At 45.7% G+C, this 17,790-nt stretch overlaps 1 protein-coding gene across 1 annotated transcript in view; it reads right to left on the bottom strand.

The window, feature by feature from the left end:
• Nucleotides 1-5,242: 5,242 nt before the first annotated feature.
• The window catches only part of LOC134793936 (zonadhesin-like), a 44,887-nt gene continuing 32,339 nt past the window's right edge, over nt 5,243-17,790 (bottom strand). Inside the window, exons 23-32 of the mRNA XM_063765653.1 lie at nt 16,577-16,762; nt 15,328-15,513; nt 14,087-14,272; nt 12,838-13,023; nt 11,597-11,782; nt 10,355-10,540; nt 9,110-9,295; nt 7,865-8,050; nt 6,625-6,810; nt 5,243-5,382 (exon numbers count right to left, since the gene is read on the bottom strand). Coding sequence (XP_063621723.1) covers nt 5,243-5,382; nt 6,625-6,810; nt 7,865-8,050; nt 9,110-9,295; nt 10,355-10,540; nt 11,597-11,782; nt 12,838-13,023; nt 14,087-14,272; nt 15,328-15,513; nt 16,577-16,762 — 1,814 coding nt within the window. The remainder of the gene's footprint in view (nt 5,383-6,624; nt 6,811-7,864; nt 8,051-9,109; nt 9,296-10,354; nt 10,541-11,596; nt 11,783-12,837; nt 13,024-14,086; nt 14,273-15,327; nt 15,514-16,576; nt 16,763-17,790) is intronic.

Consider the following 17,790-nt stretch of genomic DNA (forward strand, 5'->3'; position numbering starts at 1 on the left):
ACGACATTACTAGGCTTATAACTAACTTATAACAAAAATAAAAACAGGTAAACAAACGTTACGCATTAAGGTTTCAGATCACACAATTAAATAAAAATGAGCATTTTTTCACCTCTTTACAAAACATTTAATATCTCCGAAACTAGAAACCCTCATAAGGTACCTTTTCCCGTGGAACGTCACAAATAAAGTACATAACATACATAGATAGTCACTAACATAGGTTAAGAGGAATAATAAGCTACTAATATATTATGGAAATTTAATTTCTGAAATAAATAATTATTTAATTTAATTAAATTTAATTTAGCAACCTCTTAAGGGGCCCACAGATTACCAGTTCGCCGGACGATATCAGCCTGTCAGTTGTTGTTCGGAACTGTCACCTTTTGCGATTAACTGACAGGCTGATATCGCCCGGCGAACTGGTAATCTGAGGGCCCCTTCACAAATCTCTGTTCTATTATGTCTCTTTCTAACAAAAGGAAATATCAAAATGACGGATAGGGACAAACAATTATAAAACGGTTTGTTAGATTTGACATACGTACTTATATGAAAAACGCCATTAGTTTCGATTCAACTTTAAATCCGATTATGAAATGTGTTCCAGTTCCATCGATTCTTTTACTTACTATTATAATATTATGTTTTTGATACCGATTTAAGACATATAAATATGTAAAATAATACTTCTTGCACTTGGCGGGCCATAATTGTGTAACTTAAATTAAAATATATAAAATAAAGTTTTATTCTGTTCTATCCGACCCAGGCTATTTAGGTTACCAGTACTTGGAGTAAACCATCGCACCCATAGGTATCAAATCAACATCTCATAGACCATCCTTGCTTATGAGCCCTATAAATAATATAATGCTTGATTACTACTCATTCTTGGAGACCCCCTACACTAGCGTCTTTTGAGCGTCGGCGTCGCGTCTTTTGAGCGTTGGCGTCTAGTCAGCGCTATGGAAAATGGCGTCGCTGCGCAGTTGCGCCAACTTGGCGTCGTTCAGCAGCCATATTAGAGTTGACTAAATGCCGCCGCTCGGGAGACTAGTGTGGGATCTCTTTAAGGTAGCAAAGGAACTGGCTATATCGATAGGCAGGATATTATTATGTGTTCCGTTCCACGTCGGATATCTTCATTGAGAGAGCAACGCGATCGTTGACCGATAGGTGCCGCTTCCTTCCTGCCAACCATTGCTCGCTTCACGCTGCTCGCCGCGGCCATGACATTGTTTCGTCGACCGTCTGACCGATGGTCCGCAAATATTTTTTGCGTATATTTTTGCAGCATGGTGCTTTAACATTTCCGATCCAAAACTCGGTCGATTAAATAGTGAGATATAGCAGAGATCGCTACTATTAGTCTTTTGGCGGTCTCGCGATCGAAGTCATCGAACGGTGCTTTTCGATTCTACCCACTTTTTTCTTGCTAAATTAATTTTCACATTCCATGCTGCTAAAATCGTTACCGTTAACTCGCATTTTCGAGATCGAAGTAGGAAGTGCGTCAGTGGTTTTCGTTAACAAGTGGTAACGCAAGTCGCTCCGCATCGGAGAGGGAACGCGCGGTCATCGTGCCGGCGGCAGCGGGGGCGGCGCCCGGGCGGCGCGGAGGCGGACAGCCTGCGCGCGCCGCTGCCGGGTGCCGCGCTTCGCCGATAAGGAGGTTTGGATTGTCTCGAACCATCCGGTGAGCCAGTTTAATGATATTCTAGTTTTATTGGCGTTCAGAAGTTACTTCGACATGGGAGTACCTCGTGTCGTTAGTTGCGACGCGACAGGGGCTCAGGGGAGGTCGGCCCCCGCGCGCCGGCGCCGTCGACTTTCTTCTGCTGTCGTCCAAGGTGACTCCGAGACGCCGCGACGCTGCGGGGCGGAGCCCGAGGTGTCGCGGTGCGGGGTCCGCGGGACGCCCACTCCTGTTGCGGACGCTTCCAGTCCGCGAGAGTCCGCACCCGCTCCTCAGTCCGCGCCCGCTCCTGTTGCTGCAGTCGCGGTGCGGACGCTTCCAGTCCACGCCCGCTCCTGTTGCTGCAGTCGCGGTGCGGACGCTTCCAGTCCGCGAGAGCAGTCGCGGTGCGGACGCTTCCAGTCCGCACCCGCTCCTGTTGCTGCAGTCGCGGTGCGGACGCTTCCAGTCCGCGCCCGCTCCTGTTGCTGCAGTCGCGGAGCGGACGCTTCCAGTCCGCGCCCGCTCCTGTTGCTGCAGTCGCGGTGCGGACGCTTCCAGTCCGCGGGACTCCGAGAGACGTCACTCGCCCGCTCCTGTGGCTGCGGGCGCTTCCAGTCCGCGGGACTCCGAGAGGCACACGCCCGCTCCTGTTGCTGCGGTCGCGGCGCGGGTGGATAGCGGACCTCTCGATCCCGTCCTGGCGCCAAGGTGAAAGCGGACCGCTTCTGCGTCCCGACTGCTTGAGTGGAAGGAAGGTAAGTTACGTGGAAGCAGTGGAAACGCTACGAGTATAGCGACGATCGCCGCGTTGCCTGCCGTCCGTCATGACGTCGCTCCGTGGTGCCGCACCTACGCACCGGTGGTGGCCACCACGATGGCGCCGCCGAGGGCAGCAGTGTCGCCGTGATGATGAGTGCAACTACGAACCAGCCATCGGCCCGGCGCATATCGAGCTGGCCGCCACGACGGCGCCTCTCGCCTCACGCACCTGAGCCTGGCTACGGTGGCCGACGCACCAGTGCCTCCCGAGCTGGCCGCCACAATGGCGCCTCTCGCATCACGCACCGACGCGTCCCAAGCCGACGGTGGCGGCCGCCACAACGGCGCCGCCCGCCACGATGGCACCACCGCCTTGCGCACTGGCGCCTCGAGCTGGCCGCCACGATGGCGCCTCTCGCCTCACACCAGTGCCTCCCAAGCCAGGCGGCGGCCGCCTCACGCACCGGTGCCTCCCGAGCTGGCCGCCACCATGGCGCGTCTCGCCTCACGCACCGGCGCCTCCCGAGCCGGCGGCGGCGGCCGCCACGATGGAGCCGCCCGCCTTACGCGACAGCGCCTCTAGAGCGGGCCGCCACGATGGGTCCTCGCCTCACGCACCAGCGCCTCCCGAACCAGTGGCGGCCGCCATGATAGCGCCGGCCGGCCTCACGCACCGGTGCCTCCCGAGCCGGCCGCCAAGATGGCGCCTCTAGCTTCACGCACCGGCGCCTCCTGAGCGGCGGCGGTTGCCATGATGGCACCGACAATCACGTCGATGCTGTCCACCGATGCTGCAACCACGACGATGTCGTTCCTTGCAATGGCGCCCATGTTCTGTTCGAGAATAGAAGAATACCACCGCGAACTTACCTGCCGCCGATGCTGCCTGCTGATGGGCGCCTCAGTATCAGTTTTGTCCTGTCCACATGGTCCCATTGAGGTACTCAGGCGCCTATAGCTATGGTGCCACAGCACGAACAGACCGCTAAGCTCTTGTTTTCGGTTAAGGAATCCTCCGGCGACGGCAGAAAAGGTTGTAAGGAGCTTCGTCCTGCGTGGCTCGACTGCCCGGAGTTGAAAGCGGTAAGATATGTCGATACTCAGAGGAAAATACGTCGCGTTCCCGGGCTTCATAAAGGTGCTGATCGACGAGGAGCCGTGCCGCTTCGAGGTTCCTACGACTTCTCGAGGCCATGGAGTGATCCAACCGGAGAACAGCTAGCGACAAGGCCCTGTGCGACCGCTCAAAACCGAGGTGAAAGGCATCGAAAAGGTCTGCAGACTTCACATAATTATCTCTGCTTGCCTGCGCTCTCCAGCTTAAGTTCCGTCTTACAAAGTCTTTCTCGTGCGCCAAGCCCATAATAAACAAAATGGGATAAATAAACCCGCTGCGCCTGAACAAGCTTGAGTTTCCGGTGCTAAGAGAAAGGGGCCAGGAGGACTCCAACAGTTTACATCTGTCTGTCTTCGACTTTATCGAAACAGTTTTGTTACGCAAGCGCCAAAATCGATTTTAGACTTGATTTCATTAGTTCGATTTCCTTAAAAGCATGCGACCATGCCCCTATACTAGCTCGATATAGGGTGTTTCTTCGGATAAAGCGAATCAGACTATCACGCTCCTAGACATCACGTGGGACACGCGGCACAACACCCCGATTGAAAGTTTTCTTTTTCGCGACATACAGGCCTGCCTTGCTGCCGAGTTTCTCGCAGAAATGAGACTCAACGCCTCCTGTTCAGTCTCAAACTCGTAAACTTTAGTTCATGGAGGAAGGTGACACCTTCGCAGTCCTCAGCAACACGAAGCTGCCGAAAGCCTCGCGCCACTTCCTCCCTTATCTTATGCAAGCAGTCCGTTACAATCTCCAATATTGGTAGACAATGTACGAGGTAAGGCCCTTCAGTGAAGAGTAACCGTTAACGGGCCACATCTGCAGCGCTGACGACAGAAGTGTAAACATACAGCCGCACCACTACAGTATACATAAAACGACGGCGACACTACATCCCCTCCGTTACCACGGCTGTCGCAAAAACTGCTGATGCCAGCAGATCGTCTTCAGGTCGCGCTGGTTCCTTGCTACTTACCAGGTCGGTACAACCCCCGAGGGCGACGGTTTATCAAGAAGTCACTGCGCGCCCGAGTGGCAGCTACGCCCAGAAGCCGCCGAGACTATCTTCGCCTGATAGGCCTGTTGGCCAGCCTCCGCTTTCGAGAGCCTTCGCACTGTGTCACGGTATTTCTTAACAGACTCTGAACTGCTACCACGTCGCGTCTGGCAGCTGCCGGTGATACGACTTGGTATGGATGTCTCCACCTCCCAGCCTAGTCTGTTTACTGTGACGGCGTGATAAGGAGAGCCTACACGCAGCTGTGGTAAGCTTGCAATTTACTGGCGGTCCTAGTGAACACAGCATCAGACCGCCCTCTCTTACGAGTCAACGACCTTAAGAATGAGGCGTAGCTCCTGTCAGATAGGACGCTCCAACACCGAGCTGGCGAAATCAGGAGTGACGTCCGCTGTGATGTACCTACTGGCGTGACTGGCGCATGCATGCAACATGCCAAGGGCTAACGCTACGTAGCGAACGAGACGCAACTGTCACTGTCTCACTAATATGGAGGAACCGGGTATTCCCGGTTCCAGTACTATGTTTGTATTGAAAACCAGTAACGGGAACACTCCCTAGATCGTCCCCTTGTCTAGGCCGCCTGTACGCCCACAGTGAAGTAGCGAGCTATCTCAGACATCTATTTCTATTGTCCATGTTAGCTTTCAGAACGATACTTGTTCATAAGCCTGTAACAAGTGCTGTATGTGAACCACTATCGGACACTATGCCTTCTTCCAACGCCATTAATAGCGAGACCAGCGCCTCCCAAACCACCAGCTTGGGACGCGAGAAATCTACTTGCCCTAATTTGAATAGCCCTACAACGTTAGGTACGTTAGAAGAAGTACGATAGAAGAGCTGCCGCACATTTGCTGTTAGCATCAGACCGCAGGGTCAATGACCTTAGTCTACTACACTGTAGCCGGGGTAATTGCATAGTTAACTTTCACGCTATTATTTTGTGTCCGAAATTCGGCTCTAAACCAGATAACGTGTCTTACCGACTTGACTCTTAGAAGCTCCGGAATAATGTATAGACCCAGTAAGTAGGTAGTCTGGGTACGTCAACCTGCGAGAATTACACAAATGTTAGGGGACACTGCGCTTATTTATTTCAGCCACAGTCTCATCTAAGCCAGCCTCGCCTACGATTGCTTTCGATCCACGATGTACTTGATAACTAAAGTGGCTGGAAAACTATCCACTTAGCGATATTTTGGCTTAAGTTAATTGGGATCATGACTCGCCGAGATTCTGCGGTTCGGAAGAGATTTCGAATGAGAAATCTCTCAAACCAGTTTAACGTCAGATTCGAACCTGGGATTACAATTTAAATTCTCAATTTCCTGTAATGTATCATTATAACGAGTCACTGTGATTTCATGGGTTGCAATATGTCGTATATAATTATTCTTTCTCTGAGTTCTATGACAGTAGGTGTAGCCCTAACGCTTGCGCGCCCGCTGACTCGCCACCAGGAGATAATAAACAGGTCTCAATGAAGATATCCGACGTGTAACGGAACACATAATATAAAAATTTTACCTTCCAATAAAATTGGTATTATGTTTCCTTCCACGTCAGATATCTGAGTAATGCCTTCCTGGCAGGCTTCTAGGCTACTTTTATACCGACGGTACTTCTCCTCAACAATGACATGGCCGCGGCGAGCAGCGTGAAGCGAGCAATGGTTGGCAGGAAGGAAGCGGAACTACGTCACTGCGTGGGGCAGAGCGACTACATAGACGCTAGCGGCACCTATCGGTCAACGATCGCGTTGCTCTCTCAATGAAGATATCCGACGTGGAAGGAAACATAATACCAATTTTATTGGAAGGTAAAATTTTTATATTAAATCAATTTCTAGGTACAGTCGCCATCAAATATATCGGAGCGGCCAAGATGCTCACAAATTTCTGAACACGCCTCTAATGTCAAGGCGTTAGAGTGCGTGTTCTGATATTTTTGAGCACCTCGGCCGCTCCAGTATATCTGATAAACGACTGTACATCCTTGCTGCGCGACATGTGTTTTCTCCAAGAACCAAAAACGATACTTACGATGTTCTTGTTTCGGTACGCAGTTGCCTTTCTTGTCCCTGCAGTATCCCTTATCGCACCTGCAACCCTTCAGGCACTTGTCTTTCTCGGGGCAATTCCATTTTTTGTCGTTCTCGTCGCAAGTCTGGTTGCCGTCGCACTTATGGTAGCATGAATCCCAGTGCTCGTGTTTACCACATTTTTTTGCTGCGTGTTAAAAAAAACTTTTACCCCCATATTCATAAAACTTAGCAACCTCTTAAGGGGCCCACAGATTACCAGTTCGCCGGACGATATCTGCCTGTCAGTTGTTGTTCGGAACTGTCACCTTTTGCGATTAACTGATAGGCTGATATCGCCCGGCGAACTGGTAATCTGTGGGCCACTTCACACACCTCTGTTCTATTATGTCTCTTTTTCCTTCAAAAGGAAATATCAAAATGACGGCCAGGGACAAACGATTATAAAACGGTTTGTTACATTTGACATACGTACTTATATGAAAAACGCCATTAGTTTCGAATCAACTTTAAACCCGATTATGAAATGTGTTCCAGCTCCATCGATTCGTGTACTTACTATTATATGTTTTTGATACCTATTTAAGACATATAAATATGTAAAATAATACTAGTTGCACTTGGCGGGCCATAATTGTGTAACTTAAATTAAATTATATAAAATAAAGTTTTATTCTATTCTATCCGACCCAGGCTATTTAGGTTACCAGTACTTGGAGTAAACCATCGCACCCATGGGTATCAACATCTCATAGACCATCCTTGCTTATGATCCCTATAAATCCTATAATGCTTGATTATTACTCAGTCTTAGAGACCCCATACACTAGCGTCTTTTGAGCGTCGGCGTCGCGTCTTTTGAGCATTGGCGTCTAGTCAGCGCTATGGAAAATGGCGTCGCTGCGCAGTTGCGCTAACGTGGCGTCGTTCAGCAGCCATAATAGAGTTCACTAGATGCCGCCGCTCGGGAGACTAGTGTGGGATCTCTTTAAGGTAGCAAAGGAACTGGCTAAATCGATAAGCAGGATATTATTAAATTAATTTCTAGGTACAGTCGCCATCAAATATATCGGAGCGGCCAAGATGCTCACAAATTTCTGAACACGCCTCTAATGTCAAGGCGGTAAGAGTGCGTGTTCTGATATTTATGAGCACCTCGACCGCTCTAGTGTATCTGATGGCGACTGTACATTCTTGCTGCGCGACATGTGTTTTCTCCAAGAACCAAAAACGATACTTACGGTGTTCTTGTTTCGGTACGCAGTTGCCTTTCTTGTCCCTGCAGTATCCCTTATCGCACCTGCAACCCTTCAGGCACTTGTCTTTCTCGGGGCAATTCCATTTTTTGTCGTTCTCGTCGCAAGTCTGGTTGCCGTCGCACTTATGGTAGCATGAATCCCAGTGCTCGTGTTTACCACATTTTTTTGCTGCGGGTTAAAAACAAAGTTTTACCCCCATATTCATAAAACTTAGCAACCTGTTAAGGGGCCCACAGATTACCAGTTCGCCGGACGATATCTGCCTGTCAGTTGTTGTTCGGAACTGTCACCTTTTGCGATTAACTGATAGGCTGATATCGCCCGGCGAACTGGTAATCTGTGGGCCACTTCACACACCTCTGTTCTATTATGTCTCTTTCTTACAAAAGGAAATATCAAAATGACGGCCAGGGACAAACGATTATAAAACGGTTTGTTACATTTGACATACGTACTTATATGAAAAACGCCATTAGTTTCGAATCAACTTTAAACCCGATTGGCGATTATGAAATGTGTTCCAGCTCCATCGATTCGTGTACTTACTATTATATGTTTTTGATACCTATTTAAGACATATAAATATGTAAAATAATACTAGTTGCACTTGGCGGGCCATAATTGTGTAACTTAAATTAAATTATATAAAATAAAGTTTTATTCTATTCTATCCGACCCAGGCTATTTAGGTTACCAGTACTTGGAGTAAACCATCGCACCCATGGGTATCAACATCTCATAGACCATCCTTGCTTATGAGCCCTATAAATCCTATAATGCTTGATTATTACTAATTCTTAGAGACCCCCTACACTAACGTCTTTTGAGCGTCGGCGTCTCGTCTTTTGAGCATTGGCGTCTAGTCAGCGCTATGGAAAATGGCGTCGCTGCGCAGTTGCGCCAACATGGCGTCGTTCAGCAGCCATAATAGAGTTGACTAGATGCCGCCGCTCGGGAGACTAGTGTGGGATCTCTTTAAGGTAGCAAAGGAACTGGCTAAATCGATAGGCAGGATATTATTAAATTAATTTCTAGGTACAGTCGCCATCAAATATACCGGAGCGGCCAAGATGCTCACAAATTTCTGAACAAGCCTCTAATGTCAAGGCGATAGAGTGCGTGTTGTGATATTTTTGAGCACCTCGCCCGCTCCAGTATATCTGATGGCGACTGTACATCCTTGCTGCGCGACATGTGTCTTCTCCAAGAACCAAAAACGATACTTACGGTGTTCTTGTTTCGGTACGCAGTTGCCTTTCTTGTCCCTGCAGTATCCCTTATCGCACCTGCAACCCTTCAGGCACTTGTCTTTCTCGGGGCAATTCCATTTTTTGTCGTTCTCGTCGCAAGTCTGGTTGCCGTCGCACTTATGGTAGCATGAATCCCAGTGCTCGTGTTTACCACATTTTTTTGCTGCGTGTTAAAAAAAACTTTTACCCCCATATTCATAAAACTTAGCAACCTCTAAAGGGGCCCACAGATTACCAGTTCGCCGGACGATATCTGCCTGTCAGTTGTTGTTCGGAACTGTCACCTTTTGCGATTAACTGATAGGCTGATATCGCCCGGCGAACTGGTAATCTGTGGGCCACTTCACACACCTCTGTTCTATTATGTCTCTTTCTTACAAAAGGAAATATCAAAATGACGGCCAGGGACAAACGATTATAAAACGGTTTGTTAGATTTGACATACGTACTTATATGAAAAACGCCATTAGTTTCGAATCAACTTTAAACCCGATTGGCGATTATGAAATGTGTTCCAGCTCCATCTATTCGTGTACTTACTATTATATGTTTTTGATACCTATTTAAGACATATAAATATGTAAAATAATACTAGTTGCACTTGGCGGGCCATAATTGTGTAACTTAAATTAAATTATATAAAATAAAGTTTTATTCTATTCTATTCGACCCAGGCTATTTAGTTTACCAGTACTTGGAGTAAACCATCGCACCCATGGGTATCAACATCTCATAGACCATCCTTGCTTATGAGCCCTATTAATCCTATAATGCTTGATTATTACCCATTCTTAGTGACCCCCTACACTAGCGTCTTTTGAGCGTCGGCGTCGCGTCTTTTGAGCATAGGCGTCTAGTCAGCGCTATGGAAAATGGCGTCGCTGCGCAGTTGCGCCAACGTGGCGTCGTTCAGCAGCCATAATAGAGTTGACTAGATGCCGCCGCTCGGGAGACTAGTGTGGGATCTCTTTAAGGTAGCAAAGGAACTGGCTAAATCGATAAGCAGGATATTATTAAATTAATTTCTAGGTACAGTCACCATCAAATATATCGGAGCCGCCAAGATGCTCACAAATTTCTGAACACGCCTCTAATGTCAAGGCGTTAAGAGTGCGTGTTCTGATATTTATGAGCACCTCGACCGCTCTAGATTATCTGATGGCGACTGTACATCCTTGCTGCGCGACATGTGTTTTCTCCAAGAACCAAAAACGATACTTACGGTGTTCTTGTTTCGGTACGCAGTTGCCTTTCTTGTCCCTGCAGTATCCCTTATCGCACCTGCAACCCTTCAGGCACTTGTCTTTCTTGGGGCAATTCAATTTTTTGTCGTTCTCGTCGCAAGTCTGGTTGCCGTCGCACTTATGGTAGCATGAATCCCAGTGCTCGTGTTTACCACATTTTTTTGCTGCGGGTTAAAAAAAAAACATTTACCCCCATATTCATAAAACTTAGCAACCTCTTAGAAAGGGGCCCACAGATTACCAGTTCGCCGGACGATATCAGCCTGTCAGATGTTGTTCGGAACTGTCACCTTTTACGATTAACTGACAGGCTGTTATCGCCCGGCGAACTGGTAATCTGTGGGCCCCTTCACAATCCTCTGTTCTATTATGTCTATTTCTAAAAAAAAGAAATTTCAAAATGACGGATACGGACAAACGATTATAAAACGGTTTGTTACATTTGACATACGTACTTATATGAAAAACGCCATTAGTTTCGAATCAACTTTAAACCCGATTATGAAATGTGTTCCAGCTCCATCTATTCGTGTACTTACTATTATATGTTTTTGATACCTATTTAAGACATATAAATATGTAAAATAATACTAGTTGCACTTGGCGGGCCATAATTGTGTAACTTAAATTAAATTATATAAAATAAAGTTTTATTCTATTCTATTCGACCCAGGCTATTTAGTTTACCAGTACTTGGAGTAAACCATCGCACCCATGGGTATCAACATCTCATACACCATCCTTGCTTATGAGCCCTATAAATCCTATAATGCTTGATTATTACTAATTCTTAGAGACCCCCTACACTAACGTCTTTTGAGCGTCGGCGTCTCGTCTTTTGAGCATTGGCGTCTAGTCAGCGCTATGGAAAATGGCGTCGCTGCGCAGTTGCGCCAACATGGCGTCGTTCAGCAGCCATAATAGAGTTGACTAGATGCCGCCGCTCGGGAGACTAGTGTGGGATCTCTTTAAGGTAGCAAAGGAACTGGCTAAATCGATAGGCAGGATATTAATAAATTAATTTCTAGGTACGGTCGCCATCAAATATATCGGAGCGGCCAAGATGCTCACAAATTTCTGAACACGCCTCTAATGTCAAGGCGATAGAGTGCGTGTTCTGATATTTTTGAGCACCTCGGCCGCTCCAGTATATCTGATGGCGACTGTACATCCTTGCTGCGCGACATGTGTTTTCTCCAAGAACCAAAAACGATACTTACGGTGTTCTTGTTTCGGTACGCAGTTGCCTTTCTTGTCCCTGCAGTATCCCTTATCGCACCTGCAACCCTTCAGGCACTTGTCTTTCTTGGGGCAATTCAATTTTTTGTCGTTCTCGTCGCAAGTCTGGTTGCCGTCGCACTTATGGTAGCATGAATCCCAGTGCTCGTGTTTACCACATTTTTTTGCTGCGGGTTAAAAAAAAAACATTTACCCCCATATTCATAAAACTTAGCAACCTATTAGAAAGGGGCCCACAGATTACCAGTTCGCCGGACGATATCAGCCTGTCAGATGTTGTTCGGAACTGTCATTTTATACGATTAACTGACAGGCTGTTATCGCCCGGCGAACTGGTAATCTGTGGGCCCCTTCACAATCCTCTGTTCTATTATGTATATTTCTAAAAAAAAGAAATATCAAAATGACGGATACGGACAAACGATTATAAAACGGTTTGTTAGATTTGACATATGTACTTATATGAAAAACGCCATTAGTTTCGAATCAACTTTAAACCCGATTATGAAATGTGTTCCAGCTCCATCGATTCGTGTACTTACTATTATATGTTTTGATACCTATTTAAGACATATAAATATGTAAAATAATACTAGTTGCACTTTGCGAGCCATAATTGTGTAACTTAAATTAAATTATATAAAATAAGGTTTTATTCTATTCTATCCGACCCAGGCTATTTAGTTTACCAGTACTTGGAGTAAACCATCGCACCCATGGGTATCAACATCTCATAGACCATCCTTGCTTATGAGCCCTATAAATCCTATAATGCTTGATTATTACTAATTCTTAGAGACCCCCTACACTAACGTCTTTTGAGCGTCGGCGTCGCGTCTTTTGAGCATTGGCGTCTAGTCAGCGCTATGGAAAATGGCGTCGCTGCGCAGTTGCGCCAACTTGGCGTCGTTCAGCAGCCATAATAGAGTTGACTAGATGCCGCCGCTCGGGAGACTAGTGTGGGATCTCTTTAAGGTAGCAAAGGAACTGGCTATATCGATAGGCAGGATATTATTAAATTAATTGCTAGGTACAGTCGCCATCAAATATATCGGAGCGGCCAAGATGCTCACAAATTTCTAAACACGCCTCTAATGTCAAGGCGTTAAAGTGCATGTTCTGATATTTTTGAGCATCTCGGCCGCTGCAGTATATCTGATGGCGACTGTACATCCTTGCTGCGCGACATGTGTTTTCTCCAAGAACCAAAAACGATACTTACGATGTTCTTGTTTCGGTACGCAGTTGCCTTTCTTGTCCCTGCAGTATCCCTTATCGCACCTGCAACCCTTCAGGCACTTGTCTTTCTTGGGGCAATTTAATTTTTTGTCGTTCTCGTCGCAAGTCTGGTTGCCGTCGCACTTATGGTAGCATGAATCCCAGTGCTCGTGTTTACCACATTTTTTTGCTGCGGGTTAAAAAAAAAACATTTACCCCCATATTCATAAAACTTAGCAACCTCTTAGAAAGGGGCCCACAGATTACCAGTTCGCCGGACGATATCAGCCTGTCAGTTGTTGTTCGGAACTGTCACCTTTTGCGATTAACTGATAGGCTGATATCGCCCGGCGAACTGGTAATCTGTGGGCCACTTCACACACCTCTGTTCTATTATGTCTCTTTCTTACAAAAGGAAATATCAAAATGACGGCAAGGGACAAACGATTATAAAACGGTTTGTTAGATTTGACATACGTACTTATATGAAAAACGCCATTAGTTTCGAATCAACTTTAAACCCGATTGGCGATTATGAAATGTGTTCCAGCTCCATCGATTCGTGTACTTACTATTATATGTTTTTGATACCTATTTAAGACATATAAATATGTAAAATAATACTAGTTGCACTTGGCGGGCCATAATTGTGTAACTTAAATTAAATTATATAAAATAAAGTTTTATTGTATTCTATCCTACCCAGGCTATTTAGTTTACCAGTACTTGGAGTAATCCATCGCACCCATGGGTATCAACATCTCATAGACCATCCTTGCTTATGAGCCCTATAAATCCTATAATGCTTGATTATTACTAATTCTTAGAGACCCCCTACACTAACGTCTTTTGAGCGTCGGCGTCGCGTCTTTTGAGCATTGGCGTCTAGTCAGCGCTATGGAAAATGGCGTCGCTGCGCAGTTGCGCCAACTTGGCGTCGTTCAGCAGCCATAATAGAGTTGACTAGATGCCGCCGCTCGGGAGACTAGTGTGGGATCTCTTTAAGGTAGCAAAGGAACTGGCTATATCGATAGGCAGGATATTATTAAATTAATTTCTAGGTACAGTCGCCATCAAATATATCGGAGCGGCCAAGATGCTCACAAATTTCTGAACACGCCTCTAATGTCAAGGCGTTAAAGTGCATGTTCTGATATTTTTGAGCATCTCGGCCGCTGCAGTATATCTGATGGCGACTGTACATCCTTGCTGCGCGACATGTGTTTTCTCCAAGAACCAAAAACGATACTTACGATGTTCTTGTTTCGGTACGCAGTTGCCTTTCTTGTCCCTGCAGTATCCCTTATCGCACCTGCAACCCTTCAGGCACTTGTCTTTCTTGGGGCAATTTAATTTTTTGTCGTTCTCGTCGCAAGTCTGGTTGCCGTCGCACTTATGGTAGCATGAATCCCAGTGCTCGTGTTTACCACATTTTTTTGCTGCGGGTTAAAAAAAAAACATTTACCCCCATATTCATAAAACTTAGCAACCTATTAGAAAGGGGCCCACAGATTACCAGTTCGCCGGACGATATCAGCCTGTCAGATGTTGTTCGGAACTGTCACTTTTTACGATTAACTGACAGGCTGTTATCGCCCGGCGAACTGGTAATCTGTGGGCCCCTTCACAATCCTCTGTTCTATTATGTATATTTCTAAAAAAAAGAAATATCAAAATGACAGATACGGACAAACGATTATAAAACGGTTTGTTAGATTTGACATACGTACTTATATGAAAAACGCCATTAGTTTCGAATCAACTTTAAACCCGATTATGAAATGTGTTCCAGCTCCATCGATTCGTGTACTTACTATTATATGTTTTGATACCTATTTAAGACATATAAATATGTAAAATAATACTAGTTGCACTTTGCGAGCCATAATTGTGTAACTTAAATTAAATTATATAAAATAAGGTTTTATTCTATTCTATCCGACCCAGGCTATTTAGTTTACCAGTACTTGGAGTAAACCATCGCACCCATGGGTATCAACATCTCATAGACCATCCTTGCTTATGAGCCCTATAAATCCTATAATGCTTGATTATTACTAATTCTTAGAGACCCCCTACACTAACGTCTTTTGAGCGTCGGCGTCGCGTCTTTTGAGCATTGGCGTCTAGTCAGCGCTATGGAAAATGGCGTCGCTGCGCAGTTGCGCCAACTTGGCGTCGTTCAGCAGCCATAATAGAGTTGACTAGATGCCGCCGCTCGGGAGACTAGTGTGGGATCTCTTTAAGGTAGCAAAGGAACTGGCTATATCGATAGGCAGGATATTATTAAATTAATTGCTAGGTACAGTCGCCATCAAATATATCGGAGCGGCCAAGATGCTCACAAATTTCTGAACACGCCTCTAATGTCAAGGCGTTAAAGTGCATGTTCTGATATTTTTGAGCATCTCGGCCGCTGCAGTATATCTGATGGCGACTGTACATCCTTGCTGCGCGACATGTGTTTTCTCCAAGAACCAAAAACGATACTTACGATGTTCTTGTTTCGGTACGCAGTTGCCTTTCTTGTCCCTGCAGTATCCCTTATCGCACCTGCAACCCTTCAGGCACTTGTCTTTCTTGGGGCAATTTAATTTTTTGTCGTTCTCGTCGCAAGTCTGGTTGCCGTCGCACTTATGGTAGCATGAATCCCAGTGCTCGTGTTTACCACATTTTTTTGCTGCGGGTTAAAAAAAAAACATTTACCCCCATATTCATAAAACTTAGCAACCTCTTAGAAAGGGGCCCACAGATTACCAGTTCGCCGGACGATATCAGCCTGTCAGTTGTTGTTCGGAACTGTCACCTTTTGCGATTAACTGATAGGCTGATATCGCCCGGCGAACTGGTAATCTGTGGGCCACTTCACACACCTCTGTTCTATTATGTCTCTTTCTTACAAAAGGAAATATCAAAATGACGGCAAGGGACAAACGATTATAAAACGGTTTGTTAGATTTGACATACGTACTTATATGAAAAACGCCATTAATTTCGAATCAACTTTAAACCCGATTGGCGATTATGAAATGTGTTCCAGCTCCATCGATTCGTGTACTTACTATTATATGTTTTTGATACCTATTTAAGACATATAAATATGTAAAATAATACTAGTTGCACTTGGCGGGCCATAATTGTGTAACTTAAATTAAATTATATAAAATAAAGTTTTATTGTATTCTATCCTACCCAGGCTATTTAGTTTACCAGTACTTGGAGTAATCCATCGCACCCATGGGTATCAACATCTCATAGACCATCCTTGCTTATGAGCCCTATAAATCCTATAATGCTTGATTATTACTAATTCTTAGAGACCCCCTACACTAACGTCTTTTGAGCGTCGGCGTCGCGTCTTTTGAGCATTGGCGTCTAGTCAGCGCTATGGAAAATGGCGTCGCTGCGCAGTTGCGCCAACTTGGCGTCGTTCAGCAGCCATAATAGAGTTGACTAGATGCCGCCGCTCGGGAGACTAGTGTGGGATCTCTTTAAGGTAGCAAAGGAACTGGCTATATCGATAGGCAGGATATTATTAAATTAATTTCTAGGTACAGTCGCCATCAAATATATCGGAGCGGCCAAGATGCTCACAAATTTCTGAACACGCCTCTAATGTCAAGGCGTTAAAGTGCATGTTCTGATATTTTTGAGCATCTCGGCCGCTGCAGTATATCTGATGGCGACTGTACATCCTTGCTGCGCGACATGTGTTTTCTCCAAGAACCAAAAACGATACTTACGATGTTCTTGTTTCGGTACGCAGTTGCCTTTCTTGTCCCTGCAGTATCCCTTATCGCACCTGCAACCCTTCAGGCACTTGTCTTTCTTGGGGCAATTTAATTTTTTGTCGTTCTCGTCGCAAGTCTGGTTGCCGTCGCACTTATGGTAGCATGAATCCCAGTGCTCGTGTTTACCACATTTTTTTGCTGCGGGTTAAAAAAAAAACATTTACCCCCATATTCATAAAACTTAGCAACCTATTAGAAAGGGGCCCACAGATTACCAGTTCGCCGGACGATATCAGCCTGTCAGATGTTGTTCGGAACTGTCACTTTTTACGATTAACTGACAGGCTGTTATCGCCCGGCGAACTGGTAATCTGTGGGCCCCTTCACAATCCTCTGTTCTATTATGTATATTTCTAAAAAAAAGAAATATCAAAATGACGGATACGGACAAACGATTATAAAACGGTTTGTTAGATTTGACATACGTACTTATATGAAAAACGCCATTAGTTTCGAATCAACTTTAAACCCGATTATGAAATGTGTTCCAGCTCCATCGATTCGTGTACTTACTATTATATGTTTTGATACCTATTTAAGACATATAAATATGTAAAATAATACTAGTTGCACTTTGCGAGCCATAATTGTGTAACTTAAATTAAATTATATAAAATAAGGTTTTATTCTATTCTATCCGACCCAGGCTATTTAGTTTACCAGTACTTGGAGTAAACCATCGCACCCATGGGTATCAACATCTCATAGACCATCCTTGCTTATGAGCCCTATAAATCCTATAATGCTTGATTATTACTAATTCTTAGAGACCCCCTACACTAACGTCTTTTGAGCGTCGGCGTCGCGTCTTTTGAGCATTGGCGTCTAGTCAGCGCTATGGAAAATGGCGTCGCTGCGCAGTTGCGCCAACTTGGCGTCGTTCAGCAGCCATAATAGAGTTGACTAGATGCCGCCGCTCGGGAGACTAGTGTGGGATCTCTTTAAGGTAGCAAAGGAACTGGCTATATCGATAGGCAGGATATTATTAAATTAATTGCTAGGTACAGTCGCCATCAAATATATCGGAGCGGCCAAGATGCTCACAAATTTCTGAACACGCCTCTAATGTCAAGGCGTTAAAGTGCATGTTCTGATATTTTTGAGCATCTCGGCCGCTGCAGTATATCTGATGGCGACTGTACATCCTTGCTGCGCGACATGTGTTT

Source organism: Cydia splendana, chromosome 9 (assembly GCF_910591565.1).
Source record: "Cydia splendana chromosome 9, ilCydSple1.2, whole genome shotgun sequence".
NCBI lineage: Eukaryota > Metazoa > Arthropoda > Insecta > Lepidoptera > Tortricidae > Cydia > Cydia splendana.